The sequence below is a fragment of the Mustela lutreola genome, chromosome 1, assembly GCF_030435805.1.
Source record: "Mustela lutreola isolate mMusLut2 chromosome 1, mMusLut2.pri, whole genome shotgun sequence".
Lineage (NCBI taxonomy): Eukaryota > Metazoa > Chordata > Mammalia > Carnivora > Mustelidae > Mustela > Mustela lutreola.
In genome coordinates, this window is record NC_081290.1 from 99,368,857 (window position 1) to 99,396,122 (window position 27,266).

General features: G+C 41.5%; 1 protein-coding gene and 1 pseudogene across 1 annotated transcript in view; one reads left to right on the forward strand and one right to left on the reverse strand.

The window, feature by feature from the left end:
* Positions 1-382: 382 nt before the first annotated feature.
* The window catches only part of ELOVL6 (ELOVL fatty acid elongase 6), a 122,387-nt gene continuing 95,503 nt past the window's right edge, over positions 383-27,266 (forward strand). The window contains exons 1-2 of the mRNA XM_059170960.1: positions 383-578; positions 734-854. Of these exons, the coding sequence (XP_059026943.1) occupies positions 766-854 (89 nt within the window). The 5' untranslated portion in view covers positions 383-578; positions 734-765. The remainder of the gene's footprint in view (positions 579-733; positions 855-27,266) is intronic.
* On the reverse strand, positions 6,324-6,847 carry LOC131829311 (large ribosomal subunit protein uL22-like; annotated as a pseudogene).

Consider the following 27,266-nt stretch of genomic DNA (forward strand, 5'->3'; position numbering starts at 1 on the left):
CCGGGCCCCTGGTTGGCCGCAGTCGAAGCCATCGCTCTGGGGTGGGGGACCCCGAGAGTACAGTGGGGGCAGGGGCAAGGAGGTGGAAAGCGCGTTCCTCTCACGGGTAATCTCAGCACAAATTTGCCTGGAGCTCTCCCAGTGAAAGAGCTGGCAGGGTTTACTGTTTTCTTTATCGCCTACTAGCCAAGCTTGCAGGTCGCGCGCCTAAGGGCCGCTCCTGGCAAGCCGAAACCACATTCAAAGGCAAGGCTAGGCTGCCCACGAGGTTGGGATTGGGGATTGTGAATGACCTCGAGGCCGTTTCCTCCTTCTCGGCGCCCTTCCTCCACTCCCCTAGTCACCTTCGCGTCAGCAAAACTGCCCCTCGGGGCGAGAGGTCTCGCGCTCTCTCTCTCTCGCAAAGGGTTAATTTTCCGATCGCACGAGGGGGAGGAGATTTCCCCGTAGACAAGTAAAAAGGGTGATGGACAAACGTGCGGGCACTAAGACCGCAAGGCATTCATTTCCTCCGACGGTGGATGCGGACGCCGGGAGGAGGAGAGCCGCGGAGCGAGGAGCTGGGAGCCGTGGCACAGGCAATGCTCGACCCTGGATGTAGATGAGAGAGGCTGGGAGAGGCCGGCCCCCGGAGATCCAGCGGAGAGGGGAAGACCTCGGGGGGGTGGGTGGGGAAAACAGACAGGAGAGCACTCGAAATCAAGCGCTTTACAGATTATTTTATTTTGTGTAGAGAACACGTAGCGACTCCGAAGATCAGCCCCAATGAACATGTCAGTGTTGACTTTACAAGAATATGAATTCGAAAAGCAGTTCAACGAGAATGAAGCCATCCAGTGGATGCAGGAAAACTGGTAGGTGATGCTTTCGCATGACACTCTTCCCGGGAGCCCTGCGCGTCTTCCCGGTGCGCCTTAATGTCGATGTTTTCTGTCTGGGGCGTGAATGGGCCGATGAATCGCCGGCAGCAGAGAGCTGGTCGCTGAGTTCCCGGGTCCCCCGGGTGCGGGAACCTCCGGGGCTGCATGAAGCGCGTGGGTCTGTGAGTGCCCCTGTGTGAACCGTGGCTACACATACATCTTTAACATAGATTATATAACATAGAACATACATGAGTGTACAGAGTAGATGTCTGCGCGACACGGAAGGCGGGAGAGATGCCCCAGTCCAGATTCTGCACCTGAACTACCTTCTGGTTTTCATCTAGATTTGGGTTTTCTCTCTTGGCTCCCGCAAGCTGAGTGTGAAAGGCAGTGGAGGAAGGACCCAGGCTTCTGCTCCGTTTAACCCTCTCCCGCCGGCGCTCTCTGGTCCTCGCCCTCTTCCTATCCCTCGTGTCCTTCCTTTCTCCTTGCAGCCCTCCTACTTCACTGCCCTGCTCTCTGCAGCTCCCCGGCCGGATTTCTCCTTGCCTGGACCCCTCTCCCCACGCGGATCCCTTTCCGGTTTCATTAAGAGGCGGGGGCGGTGGGGGGAGGGGACAATGAAAACAGTAATAAAAATGAATGAACCCGAGCGAGTGGAGCCACGCCATTATTAAGTTTCTGTTTTACGGGAACGCCTTTTGGACCCACTCAGTTCTAATTCAGTAGGAAGCTGTTGATTGGAGTTGAGACACGGATTAAAAACCCCTCGGTCCGCAGAGTCCTTGGGGGCTCCTCCCCAGACACACTTCTAATAGGGAAAGAGTCTTGCTTGTTTAGTGTGTTCCCTCCGCCAGTCCTTATGAAAAATCCCTGTGTGGGAGGAGATCCTGTGTCACCTTGCAATATTTAACAGGGGAGGGTGTGCTCATCTCGCTTCTTCCTTGTAGATCGAGGTGCTGGGGCAGACATTCCGGTCATCTTCTTGAGCCCGGGTCTGGCGATCAGTAAAGTGCACGCTCAACACCCCCGGAGCTGGGCAGTGGCCTGCAGCCTCCCGGGGGCTGGATGGGAGGGTTGGGATGAGGGGCTCTCCGGCGCCAAGGGATCCCGCCCGCCGCCGCGTGCGCGTGTGCGCGTGCCCCGCGGCGTCACGACCTGCCTTCCCTCCCCCCTCTCATCAATGGGAAACCAAAGACGCGGGCGCGGCGCGGGCCGGGGCTGGCTGGTGCAGTAGGAGGCGGTGCCGCGGGCCGGAGCCGGTGGAGGGAGGTTCAACTTCCTTTCCTACGGTCCCCGGTTGCGACCGACCCGGGAAGTCTTGGCCGCGGTACCTGCCTCCTCCCGCTCAGCCCGCCCGAGGCCCGCTGGCCAGTTGCGGCTGCAGCCGGGCCGAGCCCGCCCCCTGCGAGATGCGCGCAGGCTGGGCCCGGCCCTTTGGGGGCGGGTGTGGAGGGCTCGGCGCACTCACACCCGCTATGGGTGGGCTGGGGACTCCACTGGGTGCGGGGCGTGAGGGGGCCCCGAAGGCCGCGTCTGGCCGGAGCCGGAAGCTGGCAGGGGGACACGATCCGCTCCGAAGCCCTGGAAGTGCGGCGAGCACTTGGGGCGCGGGGCTGAGGCCCCTCCTGGGCGGACGAGCGCCGAGGGTGGTGGTACACCTCTCGAGGCTGGATCCCGTAGGAGTGCAGACACTGAAAGGCCTTTGGCGCTTGGAGAGGCGGCCCCTCTCCGCCCATGCGGCCTGTGGACCTTCTCCAGAGGCACTTCCTCCTCCCGCGTAGAGGGTGGTGCTGAAGGCGGGGCGGGGCGGGGGCCTGAGGCTGCCGGCGCTCAGAGCTGCGAGGCGGGCCCGCTGTGCGGCGGGGTCTTCCCTGCAGCTGTTTGTCTTGTTCTCTTGCCACATCACTCGAGCCCATCGAGTCTCCCTTGTCTCCAACTTGCTGCACCTTTACCGAGCCTGCCTTTCTGGAACCGGCGTCCCCTCGCCGTGGCCACCCCCATTCACGGTTGGCCAGCCGCCCCTTGCACCACCAAGGTCCATAGGTCCATATTTGGGTTGCCTTTTCTGAGGCCAGGTAACCATTTCCGGCTTCTTTTATCCATTCACTCAACAAGCACACAATGAGCCAGACAGGGCCCAGCCCTCATTGGGACTGAAAATGGCCAAAATGTGCCCCAAAGTTATCTTCTCCTGTTGAGCTCTCACCACTGGTTTCCTTCTAGCTCTTTACGAACCGTTCTTCTGGCAACATCTTTCCTGGCTTTTTACTTGTATATATGAATATTTACATGTCTGCCGGTGCCTCCTTCCTATCAGACCATAAGCTCTTTAGGTCACGGTTCTTGTCTCATTCTTCACGTTAAAGGCGCTTTGTACGTGGCAGATGCTGGGGGAGATGCTTATCCAGTGAGTTAAAATGATTACTGGTGCCCATTTTATTGCCAGCACTACCTGTTAATACCCGAACTTTAGCATATTTGGCTTCCCCCCTGCATTTGAATACTATATCATAGTCACCTACTGGGATTTTTCCCTTCCTTTTTCTTTGTGGACCCTATTTTTTTTAACTTGCAGTCAAAAAGCCTTTCAGGCTGTTACTCTTTCTTTGCATGTCTTCCTGACCTTAATTGTCTTGCTTTCTCCTTTTTATGGGGGTGTGTGTGTGTGTGCATTTCTCCCAGTATCCTGGGGGTCCAGTTTTCTAAACCTCCCAGATCCCACCCCCAAATCCGGAAAACACAAAGTCTTGACTAAGTTGTGTAAGAAAAGGATTATTATTATTATTATTATTTTTCCTTGTTAACAGGAGTAGGGAGCTCCATAACCCAGGCTTAGACCACCCCTGGGGGCAGGGGAAGTTTAGGAAACCAAAGCCTTACCTGTTCAAAATGGTTTGAAATAGCTTCTGGGGAAAAACAAAATGTTGTGAAGCATCTACGCTGTCATTTGAGAATCATTTGCACTTGTCCTTAAAAATGTCTTAGATATGACTTCAAACAAAGCTTTTTAATTCAGAAAATTAAAACTCCTCTCTCAAAGATGAGCTCATTTTGAAGAATTGTGAGAAAGGCCAGGAGTGCTGTTTTGTCAGTATGCTGTCTGTCCTACTTTGCATTATTTAAGAGGACCTTAAATAAGCGTAGTTTATTAAACATATCTTATAATCCATATTCCTTTACCTAATGGATTCCATAATCTATTACCTTATTACATATTAATGTTAAGGACCCCTTATTTTGGAGTGGTATTTGTATAAACACTACAGGGTTCAACTGTGGCAAGCTTATCAGGTTTATTGCTGCCTTAACAAAGGATTAATCCTATACTCACTGTTCTAAACACAGGATAAGTACTAGAGACCTTTTCAATTTTCTGTCAAATAGTTCCATGTATAATAGAGCAGCAGTTGAAATGCAAAGTAATAAATATATTTCCTTGGAGAATCATCCTGAGACCTCATCTTGAAACTACACGGCAAGTTAAAAATATCTCCGGTAAGGTTATCCAATACACACGACTTTGTTAGATGAGGTAGAGGAAAATGCATGCATGCCCAGTAGCATTTTTGACTGCCAGTTCTACACTGAAAAGCTCTGTCTGCGATTTCAAAACATTGAAAAGAAAGGCATTTTGTCCTTTAATGAGATGTCTTGCCTTTACCTGTTATTTTCACCAATAGCTGATTTAATTTATAAGTGCTGCTAGCAAGGAAGCGAAATCACCTAGTGATTGGTAAGGCAAGGCGACATAAAACTCATTGAGTGAGAAGGGCAGCTGGGCTCTGCCTTCTCTTTCAGCAGCCTGCCAGGTTTGTGCTAACAGCGGTGGATGCTAGTTAGTCGCTCCAGTTGTAATTGTCCAGCCAATGATGATTATCTTCTGATGTCGGCTGACACGGTGTTCACCAATAGGAAAACAGGAGGCCTGTGCTGACTGCTGTAACATTATGGCTGTGAGGTGACGTCATCACAGGGCTTGCCTAGAACCTCATGAGGCCCTCCCCCGCTCCTCTCTGGCATCCTTCACATATCCAGCCTTTCAGTGCTTTGTATATTTTTCTGACTTTCTCCACTCCCCCACCGAGGTATTGGTTATAAAGGTTTAATTGTTTACATTTTGTGTTCTGTATTTTAGGGTCTACAAGCTAGTGTAGGATTTTTTAAGATTAAATACTACCCAAGGAAATCTTGGGATCCTCAAATTTGTTTTGACTAAGAAAAAAAAGAAATGGAAGAAACACTATTTAAAAGGAAGTGTACATTGTTATATGGGAGGCTCAGAAAGTAACATGATGTATAATTTCTGTATTAAAGAAACACATATAAGAACATCATAAGCCTTAGTATTTTACTCAAAATAGAGCATCATAAGGCATGTCAAACTTTTAAAATGCAGACAAATTATTAAGCTGTTGTTTATCCTGTAGTGACAATTGTTCTGCATCGATCCCTAAGATCCTTGTGATCTGCTATATTCGTTTATAGAAAAATGGCTGGAGAATAGTGCAGTCTGCTCTCATGAAACCGCAAAGACCAGAGTCTCATTTAATCTGTGCCACTACAGCAAATACAAATTTGGTCAGATATCTAGGAAAATACTATGTCCATATAATACTCATCTTTCTTGCCACCTTGGGGAATCACAGTTCATATTAGTCTTAGGATTGAAAAGTCCTAAGTGAGGAATTTAGCGTATCATTCAATAAGCTTTAGAGAGTGCTGGGATATTGGTGTAATAACACTAGGTTAAGAATGAGAAGACTGAGAAAATGTACAGAGAAGAAAAATACAATCTATGTTATGGTGTTAGAAAATAATGAAGTGTGTGGGAGGTCTGATCTGAACTTTTATGTATCTTTTTAAAAATTATGTATTTTCACGTAGTCCTTGGTATTTTAGGATTCCAGGAATAATGGAAATTATTTTATGATCATATTGTCCATCCCTATATTTGCATTAGTTATAAATAATAGCATGTGATGCTAAAATTTTTACATAGGGCCTTTTGTTAAACTGAAGGTTGAGTTTTGTGAATAAGGCTTGTTGCTTGTTGCTTTTAATGTTAGGTGATGATAATTCTAAAGGTATCAGGATCACATTGTCAGATGTGATCTAAGACCTCTCCAGATCTGAGAGTTATTTTGCATACTTCTTGAAAGAAGATTCTTTCAAGTTAAACAGTGGAAATGTTGTGGGGTGGGAGGTGAGGGATGGAGACTTAGAAATACTTACCAGGGCATAAAATACTCATCTAGTCAGTCTTTAGCCGAAGAAGCAAAATGAAGGAGTGTTACACTATTCAGTTAATTCAAGAATTCATCTTTGCTTCAGTCATCTGGATATTTTAGGTCCAAGTTTTTTTTTTTTTTTTTTTTTTTGAGGATACTTAAAATATGTTTCATAATAGATAACCGACATCCTCTTTCTATTTTTATTTGCATTTATTCTGTGCAGAATTTACTCCTGGGCCATGAGTTTTTGTTTCTTCAGTTTCTTCTGAGATATCTTTTTATTCTTCGCAAGCTCTTCTGGTTTAGGAACAATCAGCTCTTTTTCAGTAAGGAAATCTCGGTGTGGCAAGGAGAGCTCACATATGGATTAATCCAACCACGAACCTTCTAAGTTCTTCGCTCTTCAGTGCATCTTGGGGGCTTGGTTCACCCAGATGTGCTCAGTGACCAGAGAATCAATATCTAAACCCTTAAGTTGAACATTACTCTCTGAATTCAGCACTCTTCTGGGGCCACTGACCCTGTGTCCAGCCCCACTGTTTGGCACACCTACCTAGGTGCCTGGGCACACATACCAACTTCACCATGATAGCGATGGAATGGCATTTACTGCTTCTGCAAAATGACATCTTTCAGATACTTGGTGGCTTTTTGGATATGCATACCCTCGTTGGCCTGGGCAGTTACATACGTGTTCCTAAAGTGAGTCCACAGATCTGAACCTCTTGATTTGCATGATTTTGTAGGGTTTTGGGGATGAAGCATTTTCAGAGTTCACGTCAGGCCTCTTAGGGGAAGAAGTGGGGTGGTGCAAGTATTTTCTAAAATGAATTATCTAAAAATTGACTCAATGATCCACTTAATGTTTCATGTAAGGACGTAAGTGAGCTGGACTGGCCTTCATTAATAAGAGCCAGACAGCAGTCCACAAACTTTGCCTTAGTTCTTTACCTTTACCTGTTCTATCTTCTAGTCCCTACCTTCAAATTTTCCTGCTCCCGTTTACTTTCCGCTTACCTGTGTTAAAAGAGCACAGTCATTTACGTAGAAAAATTACCTATGTATACCACAGACACATTTCTATTGATAGCCCTAGAAAACTTGAATGAAAATATAACATGGCTTTATTGGAATATTAAGGTTTATAACTTTATCTGTATTCAGACTACACAAACAGGCTGGTACAAATGTGTAACTTTTGGTCTAGTTATTCGCAGAACTTAAGTAGCATCCTTAATTATATTTAACTTCTGATCATTTTATTTTAGAAATAGATTCGTTCTTTTTTAAAAAATTATTGTTCTAGAGTCTGAAGTGAATTTGTACTTGTAAGCCTGTTGAGCGAAAATCATTGCACAACATTGGGTCCATGTAAGTCATCAAGGTTCAAGCTTGTGTGTTTATCATGATTCATTTAGATACTGAGCACTCAAAATTTTTAGTCTTAAAGTTCTTTGCCCTAGTATGTTGTAATGACAAATACTTTTAGGAAAAACTTCTGTTTAATTGGTTACTTGCTGTGAACTTTCAGCAATTTAACTTTAAAGCTTGTCTGCCCCCTCCCCTCCAAATGTACAAGTGAAAAAGATTTACACTTCCCTTTGCTGAGATGAGTAAGACGTACTGATTACAAGGAATTTTGCTGGATGGATAATTTTCTAATTTTTCTAATAATTTTATTTCCTCCAGATTTTCATATTTTGGTAGTTTTCTTTCAAAAACTTTTATAACTAATTGCAGTATGGTTAAGGGAATATCACTGACAGAATGTCTTTTAGGCTGGAGGATCTCAACTGTTTTTATTTAGGTTTATGATCACATATATATTTTTTTAATTTTATTTATTTATTTGATAGGCAGAGATCACAAGTAGGCAGAGGCAGGCAGAGAGAGAGAGGAAGGGAAGCAGGCTCCCTGTTGAGCAGAGAGCCTGATGTGGGGCTCAATCCCAGGACCCTGGAATCATGACCTGAGTGGAAGGCAGAGGCTTTAACCCACTGAGCCACCTAGGTACCCTATGATCACATATTTTAAATGAAATAGGTGTAACCCCTTTCTTAAAGATAAATTTCAAATGTTTTAGCCCAACCTTTAACTTTATTAACACCCATCCTTGGAGCTAGTGTTTTGTTTTGTTTTGTTTTTTTTAATTGATTCTTTGTGTTCTGGGGCTGATTTTTTTTTTTTTTAATATTTTATCTATTTATTTGACAGAGAGAGAGAGATCACAAGTAGGCAGAGAGGCAGGCATAGAGAGAGGAGGAAGCAGGCTCCCTGCAGAGCAGAGAGCCCGATGTGGGGCCCTATCCCAGGATGCTGAGATCATGACCTGAGCCGAAGGCAGAGGCTTAACCCACTGAGCCACCCAGGCGTGGGGCTGAATTTTTGAATGGACTTTTGAATTCATTAACTCTTAATGGACAGTATACATCATTCTTTGAAGATTATGAAAATAACCCATGAAATGTATGTTACATATTTTTGTTAGGAGAGGTACAGGCATTTACCTAGAAAAGTACACACATACACATAAGGACGTTGAAGTGACTTTCAAAAAATGAAAACTGATACCCTATTATAGACCATGTCTTTTCTATTTCTTGCTATTTAAAGAGCACCTTGCTGAACTGGACATACTTCTAAAATTTGCAAAACAGGTCCCAATTTACTTGCTTTTTGTCTATTTTTTTTTTTTAAAGTTGACTCCATGCCCAATATGGAGCCCAACACAAGGCTTCAGCCTGTGACCCTAAGATCAAGACCCCCAACTGACTGAGCCACCTAGGTGCCCCTTGACTTTTATTATTTTTTTTTAAAACTAGTTAAACAATGATTTTAAGATTTTATTTTATTATTATTATTTTTTATTTGACAGAGAGAAAGCACAAGCAGGGGTAACGGCAGTCAAAATGAGAGGGAGAGGGGGAAGCAGAAGCAGGCTCCCGGCTGAGCTGGGAGCTCAGTGCAGAGCTCCATCTCAGGACCCTGGAATCATGACCTGAGCCGGAGGCAGAGGCTTAACCAACTGAGCCACCCAGGTGCCCCAACAATTTGATTTTAATAAATATTTTAAAACCACAAAAATTGAATATTTAATTAATTTGTTCGATCCCGAGCAGTACTTGGATTTTTCCCGATTATTAATAAATTTTTAAAATCTTCAAAATAGTTAATAATGGCTGAAACCTTCAAGTTTGGGGGCTTTTTTTGGTTTTGTTTTACTTTTTGTCTTGTAGGCCCAGTTGTTCCTTCTATTCAAAAGCTGGTGTTAATAAAATGTGAAAGCTTTTAGGATACTAGGCCCACTCTCACTGGGGTAATTGACTCATTCGGGTGTAGTGAGTTCAGTGGAATTGAATGTTTTGAAGTTGAGAATTTTATGATCTTGTTTTAGGAGGCACAATGGGGAAATAGGAGCTAGTTGAAAAGGTTTACTCCTAAAACTTTTTTTTTTTTTTTTTTTAATTAAATGTGTGAGATTTCTAGTAAAGTCTTTGGGTGCATTAAACATTTAAAAGCTAGACTAGTAGTGGTTATCATTACAATAAAAGGGAAGGAAGCTTAGTAAATGTACTATAAATATCAATGTCTGTAGTTAGCTCTCAATTTTATGACTTCTTGGCAGACTTAATTTAAAGATCTTTAAAAGTAGGGTAGATTTTCTTTATTTTAGAGCAATGATACTAATAGTTGGTACATAATTGTTTACTGATGGCAGGCATTCTTTTTTATTTTTAGTTTTTAAGATTTTATGTATTTATTTGAGAGAGAGCACAAGCAGGGGAAGAGGCGGAAGGAGAGGGAGAAGCAGACTCTCCGCTGAACTGGGAGCCTGTGGCAGGGCTCAATCCTAGAATCCCAGGATCGTGACCTGAGTGGGATGCTTAACCCCCTGAGCCACCCAGGTGCCCCGAAGGCATTCTCTTAAAATGCTTACATGTGTTGGGCGCCTGGGTGGCTCAGTGGGTTAAGCCACTGCCTTCGGCTCAGGTCATGATCTCAGGGTCCTGGGATCGAGTCCCGCATCAGGCTCTCCGCTCAGCAGGGAGCCTGCTTCCTCCTCTCTCTCTCTCTGCCTGCCTCTCTGCCTACTTGTAATCTCTGTCTGTCAAATAAATAAATAAATAATCTTTAAAAAAAAAAAAATGCTTACATGTGTTAACCGTTACATCCTCCCAATCACCCTTTGATGTATTATCTTTTTTGATTTCTTAGGACAGGAAATGAGGCTCAGTGTGGTTATACAAGTTGGGATTTGCAGGTAGGGACTAAAAAGGGAGGAATGGGCTCCAGGCCAGATGAAGAATTTGTCACTGAGGCCTTGATCATCCCCTCATTGAATAGGAATAAATACTCAATAAACAGTGCACTTGGTCACTTGAAGCACTCTAAACACAGAAGGAAATTGTGGTTTTATTCAAGGGTCTAAAGTGCCTCTAAAAAATTTTTCCTAAGGGATCCTGAACACGGCAGGCCAGGGTCACTACGAAAAACACCTCTAAATGTTGTAGTGAACATTAAACTAGATAGATAATAAGTAACTAAATTAAATGATTTAAAAAAATGATTAAATGCCTTAATCATTAAGAAGTATTTCCTGAATAGTGTGTGTTCATCTATCAACACTTTTAGGAGTGGGGAAAGCCATGTCACCTTTAATGTTGCTTCTGTCATAAACAATTCCAGTTTTGCCACAAGCAAACAACAGATTGGGAACTTTTTGTATAAAGCATGCTTTCTGTCTGCTTCTCTTCCACGAGCCTCATACATTCAGCTTGGTTCTAGACTCCAGGAATGTGTTTCCACCTGGCGCTGACTATACCCTTCTTTCCTCCAGGCAGGTCTTAGTAGCTAGGGTAAATAGCCACCCACTGTTGCCAGAAGGAAAAAAAAAAAAAAAAGATGTGTGGGTCGGGGATGTCCCTGTTCTTTGAGGTGTGTTCCTGCGGTGTGAAGAATTAAGACATACTTTTACTTGTTTTGTTGGTGAGTTTTAAGTCCTTGATCTCGTTCTGCAGAAAGAAATACTGTAGGAAAAAGGCATGAAAACGGGACGCCTGGGTGGCTCAGTTGGTTAAGCAGCTGCCTTCAGCTCAGGTCATGATCCTGGCGTCCTGGGATCGAGTCCCACATCGGGCTCCTTGCTCAGCAGGGAGCCTGCTTCTCCCTCTGCCTCTGCCTACCATTCTGTCTGCCTGTGCGCTCTCTCTCTCTCTCTGACAAATAAATGAAATCTTTAAAAAAAAAAAAGGCTAGAAAACGTAAAGATGTGGGAAATAAAACATCTTTCTTATCCAGAGGCATCCACTGTTCTTTTGCCACATTTACTTCAGCCTTGTTTCCAAGGTTTTGATATACTTTAGATCATTCAGTGCAAACTGTTGATAGATTGAGTTCTTTATTGCGTGCCGGGACTGCAGTGGGCACTTTACATTTAATATATCATCTCATTACAATTCTTGTGTTACATATTTCCCTCTTTACATTATAAACCTACCGCTAAAACCTCTCCATAAGTGTATTTTCCATATATGTTATTGTTTGGTATTGTTTGGACTCATATTAATTTAGGTAACCATTGCCTACTGTTGAACATGTTAAATGCCTAAGATTTTGCTATTAGAACTAGTCCTCTGATTATCTTTGCATACTAATTTTTAACTTATCTAATGTTTTCCTTTGTATAAATACGAACTGTAATGCAGGGGAATTACCTCTTTTTAAGGTTTATGATATCTATGGCTTGGCTCATGTGTAGAAAAGTGGAACCAATTTGCACTCCAGCAAGGAAGGACAGTTTTCACGTCCTTCTTATCTCTGAAGATGATCGCATTTCAAAAATCTTTGATAAGTTCATGCAAAATAGGATATCCCATTGCTTTAATTTATATTTATTTGTTTTGAAATGAGATCCAGACAATTTAGTTGGGTGTATTTTCCTCTTGCTTTTACAAGTTCTTTCTACTGGGCCTTTCCCAGTTAGCTATTATTTGCTCACACTTGGGATATATTAAGCATATTCACTTTTGTCTAGCATGACAACTTTATTGTGAATAATTTCATCTCTAGAGTGACTTCTGGCAACTAGTTTAATATATGAAATAGAAATGTATTTTTCATCACCTTCTGAATTAAGGAAAACAACTCTGCTTCTCTCTCTATAAATAACCTGTAAGGCAACAGCCAAAGAGGAGAGAAAGCCTGGAGACTGGGCTTCAGTGTGGAGGGAGAACGAGTGGCCTCTTGCACTTCCCACACATTTTTAGACTCTCTTATTTGCATTTATTTTTCAGTTTTCCACAGGTGTGCTGATGAGTGTGCGCTGTGGTATTCCAGCATGGTGGTTAAACCATGGTATTAAACACTTGGACTCTGGAGTCCAAGTTGGTATTAAACACTTGGACTCTGGAGCCAGTGTGTCTGGGTTCAAGACCTGGTTGAGCCACATAGCAGCTGAGTGACCATCTCTCTAGCAGATGAATTAGCACTTCTGCTTCAGTTCCCTCATCTTTAAATAGAGAGATGATAATAATAGTATTGGGGATGTTAATGAGGGAATCTACGTTAGCAGGCTGGGAGAATTAGACAATTTATTACACATTAAGTCCTTAGAACAGTGTCCAGGACCGTATATAATTTTTATTATACCTTTATTGTTGTCTGCACATAGACTCTATGGCATCAAAAGAAAAAGGGAGGAATCATAATTAAATTCTGGTAGAACTGAGGTCACCCTAAGTGGCTATGCAGTTAGTTCTCCAAATATGACAAAAAGGCCCATTAACCAGGAGCCACTACCAAGGGATAGGCACTGAGGGAAAAAAACAAGAAAAAGAAAAAAATCTGACATCGACTTTGCCGTCAAGAAACCTATAATTTGAACGAGCCCAGCAAGAGAATATATTGTTAATAAAAAAGTGATTTTTAAAAAAGTATGGGGGGGCAACTCTACCATGAACATTTGGAACATTTTCAAAAAATGCTTTATCTTCCATCACAACGTAACAAACTGTGAAATCGAAGCAGTCCTGGGAATAGATGGTGATTACTAATTTATTTCCTATAAAACACTTGAGATTATCTCATTTAATAATTTATTCAACAAGAGTACGATAGTGTCTCTATTGTGTTACACACACTGAAGGTAAAATCACTATATCCCTAAGTGAAATTATAGTGGCTGAAAATTTTGGAGTTATAAACTCCCAAGTTTGGGCTTCAAGTAAGTCTTTGGTTACTGTTCAAAGATATCTATCTATCTATCTAATTTCAATGAAAGAAACATGGCTATTTGATTTCTTAGTGAAGTAAAATAAGGGAGGATTACATGTCAGTTTTCTCTTATGTTCTGGAATATCAGTGAGCTTGTGGTAGAGAAACTGAAGGGGAGTCCTTTAAGGTTCCCAGTTTTCTCATTCTTGAGACAAGGAGGTCCATTAGGGGTTCTCAAAGTATGGGGGAGCTTTTCATCCATGTGCTTATTCCTTCTTCTCTTAGCTCCTGTTGAAGGAGTCATCAAAGGGTACATGTCTGCCTGTTGACCCTCAAGCTAGACCTGGCATTTGCAGGATCATCATTCCCTCCCTTGTTTTTGAGATGTGTGTTCTTCTCATTGTTCCCATACTACAAGCCACTTCAAGGACGCAGCCTTGAGAGAGTCATGTTTAGGGAGACCATCTGACTATATACACAACTGAACCCTGTGAAGGCCTTTGTACCAGAGACCATCTGACTATATACACAACTGAACCCCATGAAGGCCTTTGTACCAACTCTTAAGATTCCGGCAGGCAGGGACAGAGATCTGCCTGTCTTGCAGCTTCTGAAGACCAGCCTCATATGTAAATTCCCTTGCTTTTTAAAACGGCCGCGTACCAGTCTGGAGTGATCTGCCTCTTTCTTAGGGCTCCATGCACAAGGGACCTGTTTTGGGAATTTCACCTGGAGGACTCCTGAGGTTACCAACCAACAGCTCCCCATCCAGGCCTGGAGTTCGCATGCAGTGGGCAATTTGCCCCTCTGTTTGTGATGACAGCAGAGGGGAAGTGTGTCGTGCTCTTAGAGGTATCTTATAACTAATTTCTAAGATAATAAACATGTAAGTTGTAAGTGGACTGTCCCCTTGGTCTGTATCAACTGTAGACAAATTCTTTCAGACCTAATGTTGTAGATGCTTGGAATTTGTAGATACTTGGAACAGTAGCAGTTAAATGTGGAAATGACCCAAAGGTCCAGGAAATGAAGAAATTTAAAATTTTTTTCTGAGGTCAAATTTGAGAAGCTTTTATTTGTCAGAGCGATTATACTGTGTTTTCTCTTATAGTCCTGTTAGGTAGGAATTTTCATGAAGTGTAGAAATTCTGCTCTCATGAAAAATGGCCCCATGAAGGACTATAACACTTAGTACTGACATGAGATTAGGAGATGACTAAAATCTAGGGACATTGTGATGCTTAATCAGAAAACCCAGATAGTTTCATGGGATTTTCTAGATTATAGGAGTGTGCTTCAAACTTTCTGCTCACATCCTCCTAAAAGATGTTTCAAAAGCTATGTACTGTCTGACACATTTGAAATTTTTCATTATAACCTGAATTAACTTCTTAACAGTTAGAATAAATAAATGAGGGTTAGCTAGTTAAAACAAATATTTTATGATGTGCTATTGAATAATACACAGTGAATCTGAAATTACATAAACATTTTTATCAATGCTTTTATTTCATCGATGGCTCCAAAAAACATGACACATTCCACAATAAAAGAATCAATGGCATTAACCTATAGGGCTTCTGTTCTGAAAATTCTGAATATCTCAGTATTCATGATGTAAAAGGCTCTAAACAGAAGGGAAAAAAATGTATATTATCTTTATGACTCATCATTGATCATTTTTACTTTGGGGGGGCTAGAAGGAAAGACCTAGGCAGGCAATCAAGTTTTTTTGTTTTTTTTTTAAGATTCTATTTATTTATTTGAGAGAGGGAGAGAGAGCACAAGCAGGGGGAGGGGCAGAGGGAGTGGGAAAAGCAGACACCCCTCGAGTGGTGAACCTGATGTGGGATTTGATCCCAGGACCCTGAGATCATGACCCGAGCTGAAGGCAGATGCTTAACTGACTGAGCCACCCAGGCACCTGGCTATCAAGTATCTTAAACTATGTTTTTTTGACTGCAGAGAAGATTATAGATAGAATTTCCAAATGTTTGTTAGGACTAGTTTTCTAACAGGGTAAAGCGATTTCTTTTTAACTTGGTCACCTATTGTGAGAACCTGAGGATGTTCTAGAGAAGCCTTCTTCCATCCATTCCACTGGGGGTGGCTCCGATTGTTGAAAGCTGTTACACATAATGACTTGAAAGTTGAGTATCCCCGTCATTCCTCCATTAGTCCTTGTGCTGACTCTACCTGAATTTAATTCCCCCTTCCAAATGACCATTTTGTATGCATTTGAAAATTGCTATTATGCCCTCTGTAGGTTTTCCTTTTCTTTCTTTCTTTTCTTTCTTTCTTTCTTTCTTTCTTTCTTTCTTTCTTTCTTTCTTAAAGATTTTATTTACTTATTTATCTGAGAGAGAGCATGAGAGGTGGAAGGTCAGAGGGAGAAACAGACTCCCTGCTGAGCAGAGAACCCTATATGGGACTTGATCCTGAGACGTTGGGATCATAACCCAAGCTGAAGGCAGTTTCTTAACCAACTGAGCCACACAGGCACCCTGTAGTCTTTCTTTTCTAAGCCATTTCTCGTGTATTATTTGCAGCCCACTGATAATTCACATGGTCACTTCTGAAAAATCAAAAATTAGGACTCCCATGCTTTGGGTTTGGACAATTCAATGTGACAGACTAGGAAACTGCTAATCAATTTTTTAAAGCTTGGTACATAGATATTTAAATGAGCAAGTCTGTATTAAAGAATAGCAGTGGGGGAGAAGAGAATTATAATTTTAATCTACTGGTAGGTCGGCCATGTGGTCCTTTGGAACATTACAAAGCTCTTATTGTACATATGACATTCTGGAAATTTTAAGGACTCTAAGAGAACCTCAAGGGTTATCTTGAGTTGTAGTGATTTTCAATTACTTCTCATGCATTCACATTTGCAGAAATCCTTTTTTGAACTTGTATGTTCTGATTGCTGACACTGTTTGTGGTGACATCATTTTGATTATTACTTAGTTTTTTGCAATTATTGAGTTCTTTTTCTACTGATGAGGGCAGTTTGGGGTTAAAAAAAAAAAAAAAAAATCAAGAACCATGTTGTGTCCCTGATCCTTCAACAGATATTTTGGCCAGACTCAGTTAGAGGAGATGGTTTCTCTTCAGATTACACGGGCAAGCTTCGTGTCGGAGATTGAGAATGAGTATGTCCATATGACTGTGGAGGTGCCCAGGTACAGTGAAAGGTATTCCCAGGTAATTGTTACTGGGAGTACTGCTTGATGATGCTGATTCCATCTGACATTCTTTGGGTTTGTCTTCACAGGCCGTTGATTTCACAAACTGAACTACTTCCAACTTGCTCAGCTTCCTTTGTTGTCTGCTTCAGGGCACCTTCGTGATCTGGCTCTGGTCATTTCTCTTGGCTCAGAGCCATTATCCCTGCTCTCCCTCAGTCTCCTATTCTACCTTTTGTCTCCTCACTCACTTTCCTCCCTCTATTGTCTTCCTAGTCTTTCAGCAGAAGTCGCAGATCCCATCCTGTCACGCCTGCCCTACAAACCCCCACTGTCTATATGACTAGTCCAAATTGTTTTGGTTGGTGTGAAAGGCCATTTAAAACCTGGCTCCAAGGCCCCTTCCTAGTGTTACCTATTGCAGTAGCCCTCATCGCTGGCTGTCTATTCAAATGCAAATTAAAATCCCTTTTCCTCCCCACCCACCAAAATCCACTGGGTCTTCCCTTGTGGTTTGCAGGAACTTGACTCATAACTGAGTATTTTTTTCTTCTAGCTTTGAAATCAGTGCCTGTCACAGAATTTGGCATATAGTTGTACTCTGTGTGTGTTAAACAGATGAATGCATATTTGTATGGATACTCAAGCCTGTTCATTCACTTTCAAATTTATCTGATTTATTATCCAGTACACTTTATATTGCCCTGAAGTGAATCATGGGACACTGTCCAGTGACTTACTAAACAGTGAGAAAAAAAAAAATCTTCTAATTTTATTTTTAAGAGGAAAGGGTAATAATTTATCATGACTAATTTTTAGTGAAACTGTGCTAATTGTTGGGGATTATTAAATCTTTTCTAGGCACTCAAGCCATCTACTCCAATCAGAAAGAATTTTAAAAACTTACCTACAATGAGGGATGGGTAGGACTGTATGCACAAGGAACAAAGATCAGGAGGAAAATAATACTCAAATGGTACAAGATAGTTGTATCAAGAGGTTATTTGTCCTTTTGCTTTTCTAGTTTTCTATAGTCTTTTTTATGTTATACCCTGAGTATGAATGGGTGGTATGATTATGCATGTGGTCTTACTTTTCCATTTTTTTGCATTAACTATAACATATTTACTGTTTTTATAATAAAAGTTGCATTTTACAATGGTGTATTTGGTATCAGGTAACATACTTCTTTTTAAACTAATGCATTTTTAAATAAACATTAAAAAAGCAACATAGTTAAACAGAAACACAGTTTGTGGACATTGAATTGCACAATCTTCCTTCCAGTAAATACACTTTCTCAGATTAAGGTAGACATGAGCCATACTTTTGATGTCACAAAGATTTCCTTCACTTTCTCCAGTTGCCAATTCCCCAGTTCGCTTATTTTTTAGTAGGGAGGGGTTATCTATCTTTAAACGGGTTGGGGGGGACAGAGATAAAGGACGTTAATTTGACTTTAACATTACAACTTTTATGCTTTGGCTTCCGGAATATATCTAATAGGGCAAAGTTTACCCAAGGACAATAGTCATCTAATCTAATAGAGATATAAGATGAAACATAAACCTGTCCCTGGAGAGAAAAAAATGAATAGGATAATTGGCTCAGGGACCTTGTGGCCCCTTGGAACAGATGCTGTACACATACCTGGAATTCATCATTAACAAATACTTCCAGAATTGCAGAATGCCTGGAAGATCATATCTCATTCAGAAGAGCCGGAAGGATTTTGTTTCTTTCTGGAATGAAGACTGAGTCTGGAGGCCATGCTCTGTGGTTCCCCAGAACCTGGTGTGTCTTAATCTGGTGTGAAGTCCCAGGTAGGAGGTTAAGAAGAGTGTGACAGAGCTTTTTAACAGGAGGACTGCTTTGCAGAGATTTTATCAACCGTGGGCATTGCTTTGAACTCTTGCTTCTGGACTTCATCTTAGAAAAAGATGGGGGGTTGCCATTTGAATACAGGAAAAGTAGTATTTTGGTTTGTTTTCATGTTACCAGTGTTTAGGGAGACCTGCCATTCCATATTAGTCTTTTCCTCTCCATTGTCTCAGCCAGGAAACGAAAGGGCACAGGAGAAAGGAAAGGGGGGTTGGAAGAGAATGGTTCAAAATCATATGGGATACAGTTTTTAAAGGTCTCAGTAAATGATCTGATCTTTTGGTTCTATCATTTCTGTAAATTTAGAAAAAGTTTGCTCTTAAGCTATTAAGTATTCTTTCTGGATGCAAAAAAACCCCAAAGTATTGGTAGAAATACCCTAGAGAATACCCTAGAAATACCTAGAAATACCCTAGAGAAGCAAAAAAGAATATTAAGTACTAAGGAAAATATTGCATAATTACTGTTTCAGGTTTTTTTAGTCTTGATTATTTTTAAGAGTGTTATTTCCTCAAAAGATATTTTTTCTGGAAGTAAATTTAAATATTTAATTTATTAAACATTTGTGACTTTTTTTGTCACCTAAGACAAAAATGTGTATCTCCTTTCAGGTAATTTTTTTTAACGAAGTTTTCTGCTGCTATAGACATTTTTTTAAAAATTTTGAAAACCACCCCCAAATAAAGCATACATAGTTTCATATTCTAGAGCAATGTGCTTGTATCAACCTAATACCAAAATTACAATTAACTAACCATAAAATGTTCTCACAGCACAATCTCTGGGGATACTGTAGGTGCAGTTCCTGCCAGGAGAGAGTAAGGGCTATATGATTGTATTTGACTTTTAAAAACATTAAAACAAAATTTTTTACATTATAAAATTTTTAAAAAGATTTATTTATTTGACACAGAGGGAGAGCTCAAGTAGGCAGAGTGGAAGGCAAAGGGAGAGGGAGAAGCAGGTTCCCCAGGGAGTAGGGAGCCGGATGTGGTACTCCATCCCAAGACCCTGGGATCATGACCTGAGCCAAGGGCAGACACTTAACCAACTGAGCCACCCATGAGCCCCTCACGTTATAAACTTTTGATAAACTTAAACATTCAGGGGTGCCTGGGTGGCTCAATGGGTTAAAGCCTCTGCTTTCCGCTCAGGTCATGATCCCGGGGTCCTGGGATCAAGCCCCACCCCAGGCTCTCTGCTCAGTGGGGAGCCTTCTTCCTCCTCCTCTCTCTCTGCCTGCCTTTCTGCCTACTTGTGATCTCTGTCTGTCAAATAAATACATAAATAAATGCCGTAAACATTCAAATTTTCACATACTATAAATGCATATAAATATTCACATTAATTTTGAAAATAAGATTTAATTTAAATGCTGTCTAATATGAACATTGTGGTGATTTAAAAAGTAAACCTCTACTAATTATTGGGCTTTTTTTTTTTTATCGAACGAATGTTGATGCTAATCTCTTATTTAGTTCTGCTATAACAATAAGAAGTGGTCAGTGCATTGTAACTGGTGGCTGGGCTCAGATGGGAGATGTTATTTCATGTGAGTAATTTCAGGCAAACCAGACAGTTGTTTTTCTGAATTGGCATTGCCTGGATGAAATAATACTCACAGTGGAGAACTACATGAAACAAACTTAAAAAAAAAAAAAAATTACAGTGTTTTTGAGAATTCTATCATGGCTAAAGATGAGTATGGTTGGCCTCGGAGATCTAAGAGTTCATCATCTGACTAAACTTTTCCGTGGAAAATATTTCTTCCCCACAAAGCATTTGGCGTCCAGAACTTCCTTCTTTCTCAGAGATGCTGGAGGGATGGACGAGGTGTCAGGATTCAGAAGCTGGTAAATTGTGCTTGTCCTTTGTTCCCACAGTGGAGGACAGAAAATGACAAAACATGGTGCAACTGGATGCCCCTTCCAGGATTAAATTTCCCTTAGTGGAAAGAAAACATAAGTTCTTTTTTCTGTTTATAGTTTCTCCTATGTAGATGGGCTGTAATAGATCAAAGCTGTTTTTCCTTAGGTAGCTACAGTGTAACAGTTCTGTCTTTTTTATATGCCAAGTCTAGGATATTTGGAATATAGTGGCTTTCCCAAATATTCTATAAATTATATTTTCATCGATCTGGGGCCAGACCATCAATAGCTTGCCATTTGTCTTTAGTAGATGAAATTGTTTTTCTTCTTCTTTTATTTTTTTAAAGATCCTATTTATTTACTTGAGAGAGACCATGAGAGAGAAAGAGAGGGAGAACAAGCAGTGGGGAGGCAAGAGGCAAGAGTACAAGCAAGAGGGAGACTGAGAAGCAGGCTCCCCGCGGATCCCAAAACCCTGGGATCATGACCTGAGCCAAAGGCAGATGCTTAACTGACTGAGCCAGCCAGGTGCCCCTTAAAGTGTTTTTCATGTGAAAATGAACAGTAACACTCTTGTTTTCTCATGAGTTCAGCTGAGTTTAAGGTTTACTGTTATATCATTCCTGAAATTGATGTATATGTTGTTCTGCTTTATCAATGAAATTATATGCACACAGAGGCCTAGAATTATGGAGATATACTTATAATCTTTATTTTTTTTTCTAGTGATTTTACTTATGTAGAGAGTATTAGGATTTATTTTGATAATGCAAAGACGTGTACTGTCACAGAAGTATTTTTAAAAAGCAGTAAACTTCATTCAGTTGTAGTTTCTTCTTTCAGTGGATAGACCTGGAGTAAATAAGTTTTAAATAACACTGTAGAAAATTTAGGAAAGCACAAATAAGCAAAAATAAGAAAATAAAATGTTACCTTGACATAAACACTAACATTTCGGTGCAAATCTTTTTAAAATTCTTTCTTTCCATCAGTCCATTTTTGTTTTTCTTCTTAACAAAAATAGTATGAGTACATGCCATATTTTTCTATACCTGACTTTTTTTCCCCTTAATATAGGATGGACATTATTTCATATTGTCAAATACTTCCCTTACCTAATTGTATTTGAGAGAATTATGTTTCTTTATTGTGATATTCCACTTAACATGTGAAAAGCTTGAGGAGACATGTCACTCTTCTTAATCAGTATATTATTTTTTGTCATTTTTAGAAGGAAAAAGAAAGCTAGTAACTTTATTTTTTTAAAGATTTTATGGATTTGTGTGACAGAGAGTGTGCGTACAAGGGAGATGAGAAGCAGAGGGAGAAGCAGGCTCCCTGCTAAGCAAGGAGCCCAGTGTGGGCTTGGTCCCAGGACCCTGAGATCATGACCTGAGCTGAAGGCAGAGGCTTAACTGACTGAGCCACCCAGGCACCCTGATTATTTCTTCTTAGTTTGTTAATTATACATTTTACTTAGAGTACAAGCAGAAATTAAAAATACATGGAATTTACACATTCTTAGATTATATGGTCCATAGGTCACATTAGAAGTATGGAGAAGGGAAAGGAATGACTGGCTAATAGACAAGTATCCTAGAAGCTGATGCACTCAGAAATAATGGTGTTTTTTCACTGCATTAAATTTGGGGATTGACTTAAATGCATGGATATGCCAGCTTTAGGGTAAGAGAGTAAAAATACAGGTAAAGCTCATGGCATATTATGTGATAGTTTCCTGTGCTTTAAATCTATTCTATGCCTGTAGATTTGGCACCTGTGACTACTGCTAGGTCTAATACAGGGGAAGCAAATCCAGTCTGGTGAACGTGTGTTGACACTAGGAATGTCCAGCTCAGAGCAGGAGGGAACTGAAGGTCAAGGGAAAAGTCTCAGTAAATCCAATCTGATTCAGTAGGGCCACAGGCAAAAAGAGATGCCATCCAAGCTCTTAATTGTTTCTTTTGATTCATGTTCAGGAGGAACAGCATTCTTCATTAAGAAGATATGTGTTTAAAATGGCTGAATGGGGGGGGAGGGCGGCACCTGGGTAGTTCAGCTGGTTAAGTCTCTGACTTCTGGCTCAGGTCATGATCTCAGTGTCCTGGGATCACCCTGTATAGGGGTCCCCGCTCAGCCGGAAGTCTGCTCGTCCCTCTCTCTCCCCTCTCTCCCTCCCCTTGCTCGTGCTCTATCAAATAAATAAAATCTTTAAAATACATAAATAAAATGGCCAAACCGTTTTTGCATCCGCATATTGGGGATCTCTTTAGTTTGCATTGAAGGCAATGTCATTTTATTGGACTCTTTTTATAGTTCAGGGAGTTGTTTTGACAAAAGGCCATAAGCTGAGCGGCACGGCCCATTTAATAACAGGGTAAATTACATTCAGGTGGCTTGCTGCAGGTAGAGAAATCAGGTAAAGAATCCATTCGCACTGGGTCTAAAAGTTTTAGATGTTGGTCAGGAGTCTTTCGAAATGTGTCAGATGTGGTTGTTCCGGGTGGAGAAAATGATGAAAGGGGATGGTTGAGGGTATCACTCGTAACATTAACACATTAATGTAACTCTCAGAGCAGTTCCTGCCATCCTGGGACTGGCGCTCAGCAAACTGGGCTGCTGGGATTGCATTCTGCCTCCTTCTCTCATTGACTGCTCCTGGCCCTGGACCGCCAGAGCTACATTTCCCTGTTTGTGTGCATTCTCACGCTTGACTAAGTCACACCCAGCAATTTGTGTTGTCTCAACAGAGAAGCAGGTCGGAGGTGCTATTTGAATGCATAGATAAGCAGATAAAGTCAGTGGATGAAATAGCATAGTATTATGGGGCTGCCTGGTGAGCTTTTTGGACTTCTTAAACAGACCTATAGGTTTACTCAGCGCAGGGCCGAGTGGAGAGTATTGCCTGGACATACGCATTGTGTAAAGTCAGTGTAACTGCAGATTCTGCTCCATACTTGGAACCTGAACAAAAGCAGGTTTGGGAGATCCAGGAGTGTTGTTGGTTTTCCTATGGTTACTATATAGCAAGCATAAGGCTCAGATGCAAAAGTCCCTGTATTCCAGGGGACATATGTCCATTGTTCCACTGTAATAAGACTCAAAAGCTCTTTGCAGAGTTCATAGTATAAGAAAAGAAAAGAAAAGGGGAAAGGAAAGGAAAGGGAAAAAGAAAAGCAAGGAAAAGAGAAAAGAATGAAAAGAGGAAGGAGGAAAGAATTTTGAGTACATTGGGATAATCCAAGTGTTTATTTTTGCAAGCATTTATTTTAAACCAAGCAAAGTCAGATCACATTTCTTTTTTTTTTTTTTTTAAAGATTTTATTTATTTATTTGACAGAGAGAGATGACAAGCAGGCAGAGAGGCAGGCAGAGAGAAAGGAGGAAGCAAGCTCCCTGCTGAGCAGAGAGCCCGATGCGGGGCTTGATCCCAGGACTCTGAGATCATGACCTGAGCCGAAGGCAGCGGCCCAACCCACTGAGCCACCCAGGCGCCCCCAGATCACATTTCTTAAGAAGATAATCACTAATCTAAGCAACTAGTATCAAGTATGGATTATATTCTAGAAAGTTCTTCCTTCCCAGGGTTTGATCTCTTGCCTAGATAGATTAGTACCGTCTCTCTCCTACCCATGTTCTTTGTCAGAGGTTCGGTGCATTCGCATTATTTGCAGTAGTTACATTTCGTAAAGTGTCTGAGAACACTGAATTAGCAAATTCTGAACCATTGCTCGCAGGGGAAATACAGGGTTAGGTTTCTGCAAGCCTTTGGTCACAACAGTTTTGCCAACTGATCAATATATGACCCTGTTTTATGCGTGCTTCTGTTTAAAGACACTTTATTTAATATGTATTGTTGAGTCATTAACATTAAACTCCCAACCGTAACTCATGCTTCCGTGAAGCTCATCTAACACACGCATTTCTCTGTAAGGCACAGCCTTCTTGCGCTTAAGAGCACTGGACAGCATTTCAGTACTGGGGGCCGTTTTAAATGGTGAAATCACCAACAAAAAAGCACAAAAATGCAAAAAATGTAGCACCAAGTAGACCAAAAAAGGGACGCTTGTTTACTGTATGAGAGTTGAAACAAGAAGGCAGAGTGTTGCCTTGTTTGACCTTAGCTGCGAACGTGGGCATCGGCAAGTCAAATTATTCACTGCTGTGCACGTGACCGTGAAAGACCATGGAAGACTTTGAGTATAGAGTTTGGGGTGAGTGATGGGCTTGAGTGAGTAGGCGAATTTGCAATAATGAGGATCTCCTGTGTTCAGCTGCAGGAAGAAGCATCCAAAGTTCAAGCCTTCATACTGTCCTAGATGAGTCTAACTTAAAATGGCAGCACTCAACCTATGTTTAGCAGTGAAAATACTTTTCACAGAATGCTGAGAAGGCAAGTGTCTCTATACAGAGAATTTGTCTTTCCCAATTTACATCACAAAACATGCCTCTAAAGCTGCAGAGTTAAACATTTATTTTATTTTTTTAAAGATTTTATTTATTTATTTCAGAGACCGAGCACAAGGCAGGGGTGGGGGTGGCAAGGAGGGGCAGAGGGAGAGCAGATGCCCCGCTGAGCAGGGAGCCTGTCCCGAGGCTCCATCCCAGGACTCTGGGATCATGACCAGAGCCAAAGGTAGACGCTTAACCCACTGAGCCACCCAGGCACCCCCAAAATTTTATAAAAGCGGATAACAATTAGGTCAAAAAATTATTGTGGCTTCCTAAGGGAGAATCAGGAGGGAATTTCAGAAAAAAGTGGATAATTGCAAGCATGCAAGCTTACACACACACACACACACACACACACAGTGAATCCTTTGTCATTGCCTTTATGAATGTGGAAGGTGATCGAAGCGTTTGCTGGAAATTGAAACATTTATTTGAGGATTTCTTTGGGGCATTTATAAGGATATTAGCTAACAGTTATTGAGAGCCTACCATGAGCCCACGGAGGGCTTTGTGAATAACTGACTCACTAACTCTCCATTTTATACAATCTGCTTTATGACTGGGCGTGTTTTGCAACTGAGGAACCTCAGGCACAGAGAGGATGAGTAACTTGCAGAAGGGCACAGAGCTGGTAATCAGTAGAGATGGGCTTCAAACCCAGGCAGGCTGGGTCCTCTAGCTATGCTTTATATACTCCCTCTCCGATTTTGGCTAATGACCCCAGCACTTATTGGAAAGATCATAAAAACCATTCCAAAGACCATATTTTAAAAGGGTAGTGATGGGTGGGAGAGTGGATTTCATTTTGTTGAGGAAGCCCAGATCATGGGAATATATCACATGAAACAGAGTGTTTGAAAAAGTTCCGATTGTATCTTTTGAACTGGACTCTTATTCTAATGGTATATAGCAATATAATGCTCATATAACGAGCTAAAAATACAGACAGAAAATGCTGATTCACTCTTGAAAACTTCTTTTTTTTTTAACTTGAGTAATCTCTTTCGTGTTTACTTATATTCCAGGCTCTATTCATAAAGTGATACAAAGGCAGGTTCCTACTAAAACATTAATCTTAATTAATAAACACTCCCTAACTAGATCTTCCAACTGGAATCAAGCATTTTGTGGCAAAATCTAGAACTTTGTGCCAAAAATACAAGAAATGACTTTTTTAAATCGCCTGACACTGGTCAGCACCTAAAGACCTCAAAAAGTTTTACATACAAACAATAAGAACAGCCTTAAACTTCAATGTGGGAATTCTGTTCTGATGTCTTTAAAAAAAAAAAATAAGAACTCTACATATAGATTTTTCAAAAGATGATGTGTGTGAGGTTTTTTTTTTTTTAATTTGACAGACAGAGATCACAAGTAGGCAGAGGGAGAAGAGGAAGCAGGCTCCCTGTCGAGCAGATCGTGGGGCTTGATCCCAGGACCCCGGGATCATGATCTGAGCCGAAGGCTGAGGCCTCAACCCACTGACCCACCCAGGCGCCCCTTACTTGTATGTACTTGTCAGAGATCAATTATAGTCAAGAATATTCTGATGGTGGGGCACCTGGGAGGCACAGTCGGTTAAGCATCCAACTCTTGGTTTTGGCTCAGGTCATGATCTCGGGGTCATGAGATTGAGCCCATCATTGGGCTCTGTGCTCAGCGTGGAGTCGGCTTAAGACTCTCTCTCCCTGTCCCTCTGCCCCTCCCCCTCCCTCTCAAATAAATAAATAAATCTTAAAAAAACAAAAAAGAATATTCTGTTGGGAAGGCCTTGCATCCCCCTCAAAAAAAAAAAAAAAAAAAATACACCTTTACCCTCCAAAAATCTTTGGTAGACCTTTGTGTCTTACTAAAATTATATTACTGGAGAATAGATCTTGGCAGAAAAAGCACATCATGTATGGCCAAGGGGGAAAATGCCTGCTTACAAAACAGCAAGACCAGTTTGCAAAACATATACATATTATACGTATATACATATACAAATATATGCACAATTTTAACTGTGTGCATATCCGAATTCTAATCATGATCCTTTTGAAGATGGGATTAAGTTTTACTCCAGGGACCCAAAAGTGTGTCTCAGACCACGTAATATGTTTTTGCCAGTGGAGAGACCTTCAGATGCCTTGGTCTTCAGCAGCTGTGTGCATCTAGGCCATTCCATCTGTTCTTGGGTCAAGCCAGCTGGTTATTACTAAGAGATCGTAGTGTGCCCAACAGGCAGGAGACAGGCAGGCGAAAGGAAGACAATGTCCTGTGTTTGGCAGAGAGACCTTTTGTAAATATCTCAGTCTGTTGGAATTGTGATCCATTCAGGAAGGCAAATCCACCTGCAAAACACAGGTAGGATGTCGTACGGCCCAGCAAATGCTCAAGTGCTATAATATCACAGAGGGAGTTATAGTAACTCGGAAAAGAAAATCACTATGTAGTGAGATGTTTAGGATGATTTCCTGAAGGGGCAGGGGGCCTTGAGAGCTTGTAGTTGGATTAACAAGAAGGAGGAGTAGTGGGAGTTTACTTTGAAGGTTGCTAGCAACAACCTCCCGTGTGTTGTCCCCAGTGCCA